This window comes from Ictalurus furcatus, chromosome 21 (genome assembly GCF_023375685.1).
Source record: "Ictalurus furcatus strain D&B chromosome 21, Billie_1.0, whole genome shotgun sequence".
NCBI lineage: Eukaryota > Metazoa > Chordata > Actinopteri > Siluriformes > Ictaluridae > Ictalurus > Ictalurus furcatus.
Window position 1 is genome coordinate 11,087,922 of NC_071275.1, and position 14,679 is coordinate 11,102,600.

The following is a 14,679-nucleotide window of genomic DNA, read 5'->3' on the forward strand; positions in this document are numbered from 1 at the left end:
CTGTAATATTTTGTAGAGTATAGTGTATTATAGTGTAGTGTAGTGTGGTGTAGTATAGTATGGTATATTGTAGTATAGTATAGTGTAGTGTAGTGTAATGTAGTGTGGTGTAATATAGTATATTGGAGTATAGTATAGTGTAGCGTAGTGTGGTGTAGTATAACGCATTTATAACAGAACTATAAAGGATTACAGTTACCAGATATAGTACAGTCTAGTGTAATGTAGTATAGTATATTATAGTGTAGTATAGTGTAGTGTAGTATTCATTTTGAAATCCCTTCTGATATCAAAAGGGAATATTTAGAGTATAGTCATACTTTATTATAGTATAGTATAGTATGTTATAGTACAGTACAGTACAGTATATATTTTGATATTCCTCCTAATATCAAAAGGTTATTGCTACAAAGTTATATACTCAAGTATAGTATAGTGTAGCGTATTGTAGAGTGGTGTAGTATAGTATACTACAGTATAGCATAGTATAGAATGGTATAATACATTGCTGTGGGGTGTGTGTGTGTGTGTGTATATATATATATATACATACACACACACACACACATACACACACAATTGCGATACAAACATAAATACAAACCTGTTTCATACCTAAGATTTATTTTCTCATGCACTCATTAATTTTAAATGATTCCTTAATCTCAGAATAGATTCTGTTGAAATGATTCATGGACCATTAGCAGTCTAAATGATCCCGCAGGAGAAGCCTGCTCTTAATTAACAAGAATATTCAATTCAGTAAAACAGTTCTTTGTCTTTGGCACAAGTTTATCTCTCTCTACCTCTTATTGCTCCGTGAGGAGTTGCTTTAGAATGAAGCGTGAATCTAAAACTCGCCCGAACATCTGTTTCGCACCTGATTCATGCCAAATTAAATTTCGCCTCATGTCAATATTTAGTTAAAGATCGCATTAGGCCCTGGAGGAAAACACCATCCTGGCTGTAGCACTGACTGAATGCAATATAATTAGACTTTAATTGCTTGATAAGTGAGCTGCCGTTTATCAATATCCCCACAACCTTCAAATGGAATTACAGCGGAGTCATTATGTGGGGGGATTAATCGGGATGTACCTTATTGTTTTAAAACAGGGAGAAGTGTTTGTGCATTGACCTCATCATCCGCCGGGATTTTATTTTTATTGGAGGTGTTAATTAGCTGACATTTTATCACATTGGTAAATAAACAAGAACTATCAAATGTCCCCCAATGTCCCTTGCTATGCAACAGATTTATAACTGTGGACTAAAAAACAGTGTGAATCCAGATTAAAAATGAAATGTCTCTTATGACATCCTCATAGTTTTTGCCCATAATCCATAGGAGGCCATCACTGCCTTCTACCCCATGATAAAACCCATCATCACAATCAGAGGATCTCACTGGTATAGATATGGGGTTCGTATCATGCCTCTCTCTCTGTCTCTCTCTCTGTCTCTCTCTCTGTCTCTCTCTCTCTCTCTCTCTCTGCTCTATCAGCCCTGGCGTCTGTTTCATTACCATAATCCTTTGCTCTTTGTCAGGGAGGCGGCTGTTGACCTTCAGTCCTGGGTGTGTATATGAACTTCTCAAAGCCCGAGAACACCATTAGACTGCATACATGGTCTTTTTTTTTTTTTTTTTTAAATCATTGAGTACATGTAAATATTTTGACTATTCTTCTAAAATTATGGAGGATCATGTATAAATGTGAATAATAAATGAAGGTTAAAAGCCTGTACATTACATTCGTTCATTTTGACACACACAAAACTAGGAAATGAATTAATTTTTTCATGAAAATACTTTTAAAAAACTAAAACATTGACTCAATTCCAGATTGTTTCTACTTATTTGACCACACAAAGTCTTGAAATCAAATATTCATGGATCCAAATATGACTAAAATGCCACTGGGGTACATTTCAGAGTGAATGGAGTCGGCCTGGTGGTACAAGTCAGCTCTTCTACACTACACTCTCTACATACAGTACTGTGCAAAAGTCTTAGTCACTCTATATTTGTAATTTTTTTTAGTACAAACATTGTTATAGATTTTTATTTCATGAGTTCTACATTATCGAGTCAGTACAAAAACATTTCAGATTTCCAAACATTTGTTTTCTAGGACAAAATGAAATGTTACAGAAAAAGGTTAGTATATCAGTAAAGAAAGCAGCGTATTACATAAGAGACTATTTACTTTTCAGACAAAAAACATAATGAAGCCTGCTGGGTTTCTCTGCAAAAATTAGAAGCGAGTGCGACAGTCAAAGTCTCCAGAAGAACCATGGCTGGTTCTGCAAGATGCTCGGTTAAATGTACAGCTCATTTCCTTATAAACCTGCAGAACGTGTACGTGAGACTACTTTTTCCACACCAGCATCACACCAAATATTGACTTTGTTTTATTTACTACTCCTTGCTGCTGTATATATTGTTTGTTTTTTTTTTTAAACTGTAGAAACATTTCATTTCATTATTTCTGAAGGCAACTTTGCTCTGGAATTCTGTTTTCATATAATGTATGACAAAAATCGGATTGACAAGAAGAAAATGAAGTTTGGGTGATTAAAATATCCTTAAATTGCTGATCTTTTCAGCCGAAATGTTGTCCTCCTTTACCATCGCCTTCTTGCTATTTTTAAAAAGTGATCGATATTACATCGGGCGTTAACACTGATCTATGGTCTACTTAGCAATCACTGATGCACATCCTGATCATTCAGGGTAGGTTAATGAAAACAGAGCTGAAACGATGGAAACGTCATCTTGTCTGCGTATCTATTTTTTCATTTCAAAATAAATGCAAAAGAACGTAGTGTACATAGATCCCTGTATAAAAATGCTAACAAACTAATACGTCTAGAGAGTTTGAGCAAACGTCATTGTGGTACAGAATTGTGTGGTATCTAAGGATGAAAATACCACCGCAGCACATAGCCATCGCTTCCCCCCACTCATGCCTTCACAGGAGGCCGAGGTGACTTTGGAAAGTGATCTATAGCCCGCTGTGGTGAGCTCAAGTGTTGTCATGGTGCCTTAGAGGCCAAAAAAATAAAAATAAATAAAATCTCTGTGCCACATCCTCATGAAAACCAACAAAGGGATATTCCCAGATATGTACACATCCAAGTTTGTATGTTCATGGGTATTTTCGCTGGAGTGCGCTGGAAAAATCAATCTTTATTAAAAGATGGGAAGACGCAAGAATTGATTTAATGAATGCGGACTCATGTCCTGCGGCCGCGTGTAATCCGTTGAGAATCATCGAGCCTCGGATCGGGGAGACAAAAAAAAGACATTCAGGGAAGACTCCTCAAGTGGCCTGTAATGATAGTCTCCATATAATCCCATAATTCCTTGTTTAATTAAACTCCGGAGCTGGAATTGAGACCCAGCCAGTTTTTTTGGTTGTTCTTTTTTTATTAACAGTTTTTTTGTGGGGTTTTTTGCCCTCAGTCTCGTTGTGAATTCTGGTGCATGTGCAAAACATGCTTGCACATGCACAGATGGACAGACACACACACACACACACACACACACCCTGTTGGCATAGTAATGTAGCGGTAGTATTCCTGGCAGATGCTGGGGAATTGGGGAAGCTGAGAGCTGAACAGAGAGCTGAGAGAGGAGAAAGCTGCTATGAAGTGGTCCAGGCTGCTGGAAGCCTTGCAGGACACACACACACACACACACACACACACAGTCTCAAAAGGAGATTTGCCTTCTTCTGTCACAGCTGTGGTATTGCGGGGGAAGGTGCTCACATCCTCTCCATCTCTCTCTTTCAATCCTCTCCCTCAATTTCTTTTTTTTGCTCAGCGATGATGCAAGAGCACAGAACCTGGAGCAACACGTCCGTCTCTGTTATGTTCTTCCACTTGTCAGAAGAAAACCTTTTGCGTGAACCTTTTTCTGTCATAAAGTTTCACCCACCTCTGTAAATATGTAGACATAAATGCAGCATGATGCAATTTTGGCAGACAGAAAACCTACTCTGTTTGAGCTGTAAACATGGAAGCAAAATCTATGCTCTTGTTTGACGGAAGCACAAAAAAAGAGGCTAAATGTACAATTTGTTGTAATATGTTTTGAACCCCGGCTCCAACCCACAAAGAGTGGGGAATTCAATGGCTCAGAAGTAATAGAGTATCAAACGTACTTATTTGAAGCGCTTGCCTCTGAGCGGCTAGCCTCGGGCCGCTGTGGAGAGAAAGAGAGAGACGCCGAACGGCAAGGTGTCCTGTGTAGATTACCATAACCCTCCCAGCGCTGTCCCCAGGCCTCCGGAGCTCAGTGGCAGGATTATGCTTCTGAAGACTCCACACATGAATAAAACCCATACGAAGTGCAGCCTGGGCTCCGTGTGAAGATAACACAACATTAATACTGCTGTGATTGCACTCACTCGGCTTTACACCAGTTCTTTTTAGGATGTTTTTTTTTGTGTTCATTGTGTTTCCATTTTGTATACATGTCCATATTCATGCATAAATTGCTATGGGTAAAGAGTTGTTTATCCTTGCTAGTTAGCTTTTTTTTGGGGGGAAAAAAGACGAATGTCCCTTAAAGATTCTGTTTCTCCATCCGCTTGAAATATATACCAAAAAGATCACCACATAAAATACCCACAGCGATGTTGAATTCTGGATTCTGATTGGTCAGAAGGTGTTTATATAATACTTTCTATAATAACAGCTCCAAGTGCAACAAATCACAGGTTTATATTAATGCGCTCGTTTGATTGTTTTTATGTTAACGACTCGTTCACAGTGACTTGTACGTCAGACGCTCCACGTAAAAAAAAATAAATAATAAAATAAATAAATAAACATGTGTAATCATTGATGTGGTAAAGTTTTCTGTAAGGAGGCGTTTATTTAGCTATCGTTTACGGAAGGAGTCTCCAGTGTCAGCTCTTCAGAGCTGTGTTTTTTTTGGTCTTATTAAAGAGAATGAAAGAGAGGCTGGTGAGGGAACGACTGTTTATGTGTGCTGTAACATAAAGGTTTCAGTTAGAACCAAAAAGTGTTTTTCCAGCCTGATGCCATCAAAAGGAGATCCCTTTTAAGTTGCACAAAGAACCTTTTACTCTCAATTTCTTTAGATAACCATTTTTACTGATGCGTTAAAGAACCCAGAAATGGTTCTTCACTGCAGTGCCACAAGGAACCATGTTATCATAAGTTCTTTAATATAAATTTTTTAAAAAAACATAGTTAGTGCTGTTAGGAGCCAAAGTTCTTAAAGGTGATGCCAGGAGAACCTTTTCCAGTCCCACAAGCAACCTTATACTTATACTTCATAAAGCAACTTTAATCTGTTAAGGGATGATACCTTGAAGAACCAATACATTGCTCTGAAGAACATGATAAAGAAACATAAAGAACTTCTTTAATCTCCAATCTCTCAAGAACGCTATACAATCTTAATTGATTCTTGACAAGAAGAAGGTTTTTTGAAGAACCTATGATGCTGTAAAGAACCATTGAAGAACCTTTATTTTTAAGAGTGAAGGTGAATTATTGCAGGCCATGCTGAGAGTGAAGCTGCTTTAATATTTTTTAATAAAATGACGTTAAACTGCAGGTCACCGCACAGACGAGGGTTCGGATGTGGAGTCGGAGCCCGACCTGCCTCTGAAGAGGAAACAGAGACGCAGTCGCACCACGTTCACTGCCGAGCAGCTGGAAGAGCTAGAGAAGGCCTTCGAGAGGACACACTACCCCGACATCTACACCCGAGAGGAGCTGGCTCAGAGGACCAAACTCACTGAGGCTCGTGTACAGGTTAGACACACACACACACACACACACACACACACACATACACTCGTACAAGTTTCACACAGCAACGTACAAATCAGCAGGTGAACATATAAACCCACAATACACAGCATGATTAGATATCTGATTTTGTGTTTAACTGACTTTTCTCAGATTGCAGTATACAAAAGACCTGCACTCTTCTTTTTCACAAAAAAATTCTCCAATTATTTTCTCCTATTCTATTTATATAAATGTATTAGGTTTTTCTTTCTTTTTTCTTTCCTTCACTTTTGTCCCGCCCTCTCTTACATAGTAAAATCCCTAGTGTTTAATTAACACCCAGAGTGTTTATTTGAGTCCAATGGACTTATATAAATACTGTATGGTGTAAATTCAACACTGTGGGTGTCAAATCAACACTGGTGATTTTGCTGTGTAGGAGTGGTTTCCATCAAAATGGAAGTTTATATACTATATATTGCTAACAATCTCTTTATTGTCCTCTGAAGATCAGGGTTGTGGTGGTGGGTTTAGTGGGGGGGGGGACTAAAAAGGGTTCTTCAACGGTCCTCTAAAGGTTAACTGGATAATTTAGGGTTCTTAAGCCTCCTAAAAAGTAGGGAAACATACTATGCATTTCCATAGACTTGTTATCTCCAGATCTTCAACAGAATGACAGCGGAGGCAAAATCGGCTTCCTTATTAAGTAAATGCAAGAGATGAGGGAAGTAATTAGTGAAGTTTTTTTTATCATGTGAGTATACTGTATGTTTGAGGGAAATAAATAACTAATTCAATTAAATCTGTTGATGTCTTATCCACGCATGATCATTGTATAAACCCTTGTTTGTTTGTTTGTTTTTTTTTTTTATTTCCAGATTATATACTATGTATATGGTGTAGGTTTGTGGTCATTTGTAATGATGCCGTAGAATTTTAAGCGATCTGTATAAAGTGCATGGAATTTAGTATTGTTAATATGGAATAGCTTTTTCCCCCCAATATGCATGACTTTGAGGTGAACCTGCACATAAACATGGACATGATTAACATTTTTGCTCTTTGTTATGTAATATTGGAGAAGGACTAGAAACTACATTTCCCATCAGCCACGGCACCATGTCACATGTCTCAATTCACCTGTTTTACGTTTAGCTCATTCGCACTGGTGTGTAAATATATAAGTATAGATATAGCCACTTTCTGCACTGCATGAGTTGTCTTGCGTTGTTTGTTCTGTCCCCATGTATCAAATCATGCCCGTCTTTGATCCATGTAGTCTTGTGTTGTGCTTTGTTTGTCACTCTTCCACTCAGTTGTAATGATAGACAGACTGTTAAGAAGCTGCATTTGGTGTTTTACCATGAAGTGCTCCATTTTTTTTTGTCCCGGTGTTTATTCTTTTTCTTAACAATTACGTTTCACGTAAAAAGTTAAGAATTGTTGAACAAGCCCAAAGATCTTCACCAACATGATTGTTCGTTTGTTTGATCTCTGTTTAGTATCTACAGGCGTTATATAGTCAATTTATCCATGCGAGCCTAGAAGTTTTAACCCACTGGGAGTTTCTTTGTCAGTTGTCCAGTGCTGTCGGAAAACCCAGAGCAGTTACGAGGTGGACTAGCATCCATTTATTACTATACAACCAACCCTCTGAGGTGGTTTTTGACAGCTTTTTGCCACCCTGTGGATTTTATGGAAGAACGAAAAGCAAATACAGTAGAGTTATAGCGGCAGCTGTTGTCTCTGAGAGGATGAGTTGGGGGGGGGGGGGGGGGGGGGGGCAGATGGACAGACAAGAAGGGAAAGTGAGACAAAACACATTCCTGATGAGTTTCTCATATCTCCTCTAGGCTTTCCATCTCCTCCTAGCACTTAAAAGACAGCAGGCTGCTTGTGAACCCTTCTACGAATCAGAGACCGCTCTTACTCTCCAGGGACTCCATGCCCCCACAACAACATTAATCAATCAAAGGCTTATAATTTTTTTTTTTAAAGATGTGTTCTTGGGCTGCCTTTTTTTCTTCCCTTTATCCATCGCTCTCTTTGCCCTTCGTGGACCCTCATTCCCTGCACTCACGATCCCTATAGAAAAAGCACAGTAACGGATTTCCCATATGTCTGAAGGATTCATGTCGACATGGTCGCTTCTGCACTAGTGGAAAGACGCAGAGAGAATTATCCTATGCTTGTTTTTCACATTATTTGACACTTTAAGATGTTCTTCTAGACAAATTTGAGCTCAGGGATAGAGGTACATCGATGGTGGTTTTATCTGGTACATCTGTTATAATCTGACCAAAGTACTGATGCAATAAACAATATTGCATGTGCATGATTGAAAAAAACCAAAATCACAGACAACTTTGTTCCTGCGATTTTGAATTATGGGACAAAACGGAAAGACATATAGCAGTGTTTTAACACAGCGTTTCTGCATGAGACATTCTTTAGCATGTGCTTTAAATAACATTATAGTATAGAGATGTTGAATTCTGGATTCTGATTGGTCAGAAAGTGTTGATTTCATTTTCTAGAACATCAGCACACATATTAGGGGGGATAAAAACAGGAACTTGTCTCGTGGACATTCCACAAGATTAACTGTAACTATAAACATATGAAGTATGACATGAAGGAATAAAACACTTCAGGACGTGCTGTTTGTGCTGTTTATGTTAACTTTGGGGGGGGGGGGGGTAACGGCCCTCTGCATTGCAGTGTTGATTATTTTCCTTTAACAGCGCAGTCGTGTTTGAATCCTTACTTAGCAAGTGGAAGTCTGCTGGATTCAAAACATGCAAATGAGATGAGTCGAGATCATGAAGAAAAGATTGCACGAGGCTTAAAGGACTTTAAAGACCATTCTTCTTCCATCTAGGTCCCGGAGCATGATGACGCAAAAAGATGTCATGTGAAGAGGCGAGGAATTCTTGTCGTCGGATAAAATTTGTTAATGAAGTTTTCTACTCCTAATCTAATTTTGAAACACTTTGAAAATCTCCAAAAGTCATTCCAAACTCGATTTTCTTAAAAAGGTCACTCTGAGAAAGCGCCCGTGGTTAACTAAATTAAATAACAGCTATAGGTCTGGAGTGTTGCTTGGCTAGTGGCCTGGGGGGGAGAGCCTGAGCATGGACTATGGGGTCAGTTGTGAACATCCCGTATTTTTTCCCCCTTCCTCATGTCATGTGTGGTTTTGTCACTGGGTTGGATTCAGTCCATCTGCGCAAATCAACTATCTGCTGGAATCATCACAGGCGCTTCATTTCAGCTGCTTTATTGGACCAACTTCAAAAAAGAACGAGTGATGTGTACACACCCGAAGAGCCGTTTCTGGAAGATCTGCGAGTCCAGCCTTACAGAAAAATCCCAATCGAGGGTTGACTGTTCTCAGTGAAATTCCCAGCCCAGTTTTCTCAGTTATTACATCGTAACGACTCGGAACAAGTTCACCACATTGAGCTTACGTTACCGATTTGTCATAACTTTTTCACATCGTACGGATATTATCCACTGCGTAATCTCGCTTTTATTTCTCCAAATCTATTCAAAATACTGCTTACAGCAATCTTACAACAGAAATGCTTCTGTAGACCGTAGACAAATGCCCGCACTCACGTTTTCCCACTGTTTGCTATAGCATGTGTTTGTTGAAATTGATTTCATTTCGTTTATTTGCTTCAAACAAGATCTTGGTGGCTGTGGACTATTTTTTTTAACCAACTCAAAGAAAAAGAAAGGAAAAATCACCACCATGGACTTTTTTTTTTTTCAAACCTTCTTTGAAAACTGGCCCAAATTGGCATAAAATCTGTGACCCTGGCAACCTGATCCAAAAGTGTTTTTTTTTTTTTGGTGAATGCTTTGGCAGGTCCATTAACCACTCCTATAATGTTCTAATACAAGTTTCTGGAAGGCAACAAGAACAAGAATTTCATGAGTTCCTTGGTCTGGCTTTGGGCACAAACTTGGGGCATTTGTTATGTAGTTGGCTCTGGAAGGCTGGGTAATGGACAGGCCTTTGGCAGCGGGTGCTGAACTGCTTGTCGACAGCTGTGGAGACCCATCCAGCAGATGTCAGTTTAGTGGGGCTGAAGTTGAGGGCAGTGGGGTGAGAAAGAGGCCAGGAGAGGGGTCCTCACCAGCGCTCAATCATCTGCTCCAGGCTCACTGCACATCAGAGCTGTCTCTCCTGTTCAGCTCCTCTACTTTTCTCAAGCACATGTTGAACAACAGCGCTTCAGATTTGTGGACGTAATTTTATGATATTGCTCTTGAGATTGAGAAATCGAGATGTTCGGTTATTAATAAGCAATCCCTGCTTAGCATGTCTAGATTCTATTGACAAACCTCGTTTCTGTCAAGAAAAATCTCACTACAGCCATGCAAAAAAAATTAGACCAACCCATCAGCTGATCTGTATCTCGTTATTATTAGAAATCATCTTGTTATTACGACAAAAGGATCTTGTTATTATGGAAGGGGATTTTTTAAAATTCTGTATTAACAGAGTTTACAAATGTTCCAAATGTATGAAAAATCATCTTCACACAAGTTTTTTAAACGTATTTATTTATAATAATGAGACACTTTCTTAAAATAATGAGATTTAATTTTGTAATAATGTGACATATTCTCATAATAAAGAGATTCTTTTTTCATGGAATGCCGAGATGTTTTTCTCACAATAATAATAATAAGATTTTCTCATAACAACAATAAACTCATTATTACATTATCTTGTAATAATATAATATGATAATATGATTTTTTTTTCTTGCTTGTAAGCAGTGTGCTTCCGTATGTGAGCTAAACACCGATTCTTAATGGGATAGACCAGAAAATCTACTTAAGCACCTGCGGAATCTGACTCTGAATACGAGGAACATTCCCGTTGAATTTGTTTTATATTATTATTATTATTATTATTATTATTATTATTATTATTATGATTATTGTTATTAATAGTAGTAGTAGTAGTAGTATCACTACATATATGGAATAACAGCAACCAATAAAAGGAATTGTAATAGAATACAAATAAAGTCCTATAGACTGGTAGTGGCGTTGCTAGCACGCAGACAGATGCTAATACAACTTCAAAACAAGGCAAAGCTAAGTTCTTGATGTCCCACAACCTCGGCGCTGTTAAGCATCTCTGCTTAAACACCGAAAGCGATGAGATCTGACGTCTATGATAACCCTATATCAAAGTGTTCACTGTGGAGCAGAATCTCCAGTGTCAGATCTGCTTCCAGACCCCTCCCATGAGTCTCCTCAACCCATCCATCTTCATCAGAAACCTCTAGTGCAGTTTTATCGCCCTGGCTGATAGATTGCGGGATCGGATCTATATCAGTTTCATGCTGGCGTGACGGCCTCTCCGGTCTCTCTGTCTGAGCACCACGTTCTCAATCTCCCCCCATCGCTTAGCATGAGATCTAACGGCCAGGTCACTTCCCAGAGAGACGGAAAGAGAGATAGAGAGAGAGGGAAAGAGAGAGAAAGAGAGAGAGAGTGAGAGAGAAGCTTGTTGCTTTTGCTTTGAAACGTTAGCCGGGTCGAATGTAAAAGTCTGCGGTGCTTCGTAAAAGAAGAAGGACGATCGAACAGACGGACGAAGAAGTTTCTGCTCGCTGTAAATCAGAACTTCTGTCACCAAATGTGAATCGTGTTCTCATTTCACTTCATTTTCAAATATTCTAAGTGGCTGTAGCCATCTCCGCTGGAGTTAGCTGCTTCACACAGATTCTCTTTTCAGCACTAATGAACATAGCGCATGACGCTATTATAGGTAGAATCTAATAAGCTATAAGCATTGCCGTTTTACGAACCATCCAAATCAAATTTGGCAAGAAGTTTGAATCAGGAGTCGTGGTAGCATGCTTTATGCTAGTAGCTTGAGAGAGGACTTTATTTTACTGCTTGTAGTAGAACAGTGAACACGGGGAACGAAATTCAGCACAGCGTGCTAGTATTAGCGTGATTCTCTATATGTAATAGCCGTATTGAGATGCGTCCGGGATTTATTACAGTAAGTTTCTTGTGCAGAAATCCCACCCAGCCCGACAGGAAAGCCCCTCGTTCCTCCGAGTCTGAGCTTATGTTCTATAAAAGAATAAATAGGATTTGGTGCAGATTGCAGACGGGCGAATTTGTTGCAGTGCATCCGTGTGAATGTTCGAACAGTTTCTTATTATTAGAATTTAAATGACTTGCTTTCAGTTGCTCTGTATTCTCTGATACTTATCGTGCTAATCCCTCTGCATCCTCCCTGCGTTTCACACTCAAAGCTACGTTAATTAGCATAGTGCCGTCCTGCTTGTGAGTGTGTATGTGTGTGTGTGTTTAATCGCGTCTATGTGCAATCATGGTAACAGGAACCTAAAACCTGTGGATATTTTGGCATTAGTAACTAAAAATAGAAAGAAAGATTCAGGTTGAAAGGTTTCTCATACCTGGGCAAGCTTGGAACCAAGAGGAACTAATGGTTCTTGATGGTGGGGCTAGCAACACTGTCGATTGCTGATTGGCTATGCATATCACATGATGCAACACGTACTGTAGCATACTGTATATATTATACACATAGTACACAGTCAGGTACTGAAAACAATATATAGCAAACAAATTAGCATGGGTCATGATTCACAAAAGCACTGCTGGTGAAGAGAGAGAGAGAGAGAGAGAGAGAGAGAGAGTGTTTCATGTAATGCTCGCTCTACCTTTTAACAATGATCTTTGTTCTGTGATGCTAATCTGCAGAAAATTTTATTTTACAATTTTACAGAAAATTTTATTTTAATTATTTTAAATTCATTTACAGCACAAACAAACTTTCCTATTCTATTCATGTTGGGCAAGACTTCGCTGAGGTTCTCAAATTAATTTATTCGTAAGTCACCTTCAGTTAGCTCAGGAAACAAACATTTGTATCCCAGTGTGAACCTTGGTTGAGTGGCTTGACATCTTATAATTGGCGATGAATTTTTTTCTTAATACAGATTATTTATTTTGCAAAACTCCATCATTTCATATTACGCACCCATAAATTAAGACAAATATGACAAGCTGTTCAGTTATGACAAAAGTATTGGTGCCCTATACTTAAAAAAGTAAGCGTGAGTGTGTGCCTTCGGTAGCCGATGTGCTACAGTGGCTGAGCTGCATTACTGGAAGATCTACTGCATGCCATGCTTAGGAAGCTCTTTCACCGTTTAGTCGACTTTTTTTTTTTTTTTCATTTTCAGCTCTTGTGTGTGCATGGCTAAATGTACATCACCTGTGCCTTGAATGCATTTGGTAATTTATGGCTGATTGGTGTTTGACTCAGATGAGTGTAAGGAAAATGTTTATATGTTTTGCAAACTTTTGTAAATCTGGCGTACAAAACTATTTACAATTAACTTACACTTAACCAAACGTCACTTCTTTCCATGTTTGACCCGACGATGATGAGCTTAACAATGAGGCGGATGCTTTTACTGTCATTGTCACAGGCAATGTGACCTATTCTCATATACAGGATCCCTTTCACTCTGTCGGTCTCCGAATGTGTCGTCCTTCATAAGGCAGCAGATCATCAGTCTCAGTAGACAGGAAAATGCTTATGAAGGATGAGACGGGTCTCTGTGGAGGAATTAGGATGGATTGTGGAATGGAATGGAGGGAAAACTGGGACTGTCCAAGGTGACTTTGTGATCAGGTTCCAGAGCAGAGCCTCAAATCCAGCTGAGAAATGCAGCTGTTGTGGGCTGGACCCAGACGGCATCCTTACACACACACAAACACACACTCACACGGACATGTTCAGAGGCTTTTCCATTTGCATTTTTGAAGGGACACGCAGGCCTCAGAGGTCGGCGAATTTAACTCGATCGAAGAGCGTGCTTCAGAGACTCTTAATTCAAAGGGCAAATTTCACTCATATGTGTGATTACAGAAGCACATCCACATCGAGTGCAGGATCTAGAGCATAAAATCATGAATTTGAACAGAAAAACAACCTAAAATAGCAGGTAATAAAAAGAAAATTCCAAGAAATTGCAAAACACAATCTTCTTTTTTAAGGTCACCTACAAAAGTTTCAGATTCAGACCCAGAAGCATGACGTCACACCGTGTTGCTCCACAATTGCTGTGGAGTTGAAAGACTGAAAAGGTCAAGAGTAGGGTCTCGGGGTCACAGGTCATGTGGCACTGCTACGATTTCAGAGTCATTTAAGGAAAGGAAGTGGTGCATCCCAATAGCTTCCGTGCCCTGGGGCCAGGAGACCTGTTTGTCCAACCCCAGTAGGAGATCAGTTCAAGCCTAGCCACCCGCTCCAGCGCACCTTAATGGAGCCAGTCGATGACATGATCCCGACTTCTGCTGCTTTTTTTCCTGCCTGAGCAGCGTGGATTAAGGCTCGAGTCCGAGTTAAAGGGCCCCCTCAGAAGCTTTATAGTCTGAAAGTGGGGGAAGGGTGGGCGTCGCTTTCTGCAACTAAAGACTAAAGGAAAAAAAGGGGGTTTGAACCAAACACTTGACAGATGGGTAAGAGTCATCTCTGGTCGAATCAAACGCTAAAGATCCATTGAAGCCGATTTGAATGAGACGCTAGCTGCTAGCGACCTGACAGTTTTGCACACAGACAATATAAATACCACTTTGGGAATGGGGGGAGGAAGGGGTGTGTGGGTGTGTGTCTGTGCATGTGTGTTTTGTCGAGTGTGTCTGCGGTTCCACCGCCTCCGAATAGAGTGTGTCCTTGTGTGCATACCATGAAAGTGGAACTCTTAAAGGCCTGTTTAAAAAGGGACGCCCCTTCTTTGTGGCCAGTGTTCGGTCCACTGTATTGAGAGTTCTTTGTCCTGCTCTTTCATCCTGCCTCACAATGGACCGGGCCATTTGAAACACAAC

General features: G+C 39.6%; 1 protein-coding gene across 1 annotated transcript in view; it reads left to right on the forward strand.

Annotated features, from left to right (window-relative positions):
• The window catches only part of pax7a (paired box 7a), a 58,889-nt gene that overhangs the window by 21,391 nt on the left and 22,819 nt on the right, over positions 1-14,679 (forward strand). The window contains exon 5 of the mRNA XM_053652907.1: positions 5,597-5,796. Within this exon, the coding sequence (XP_053508882.1) occupies positions 5,597-5,796 (200 nt within the window). The remainder of the gene's footprint in view (positions 1-5,596; positions 5,797-14,679) is intronic.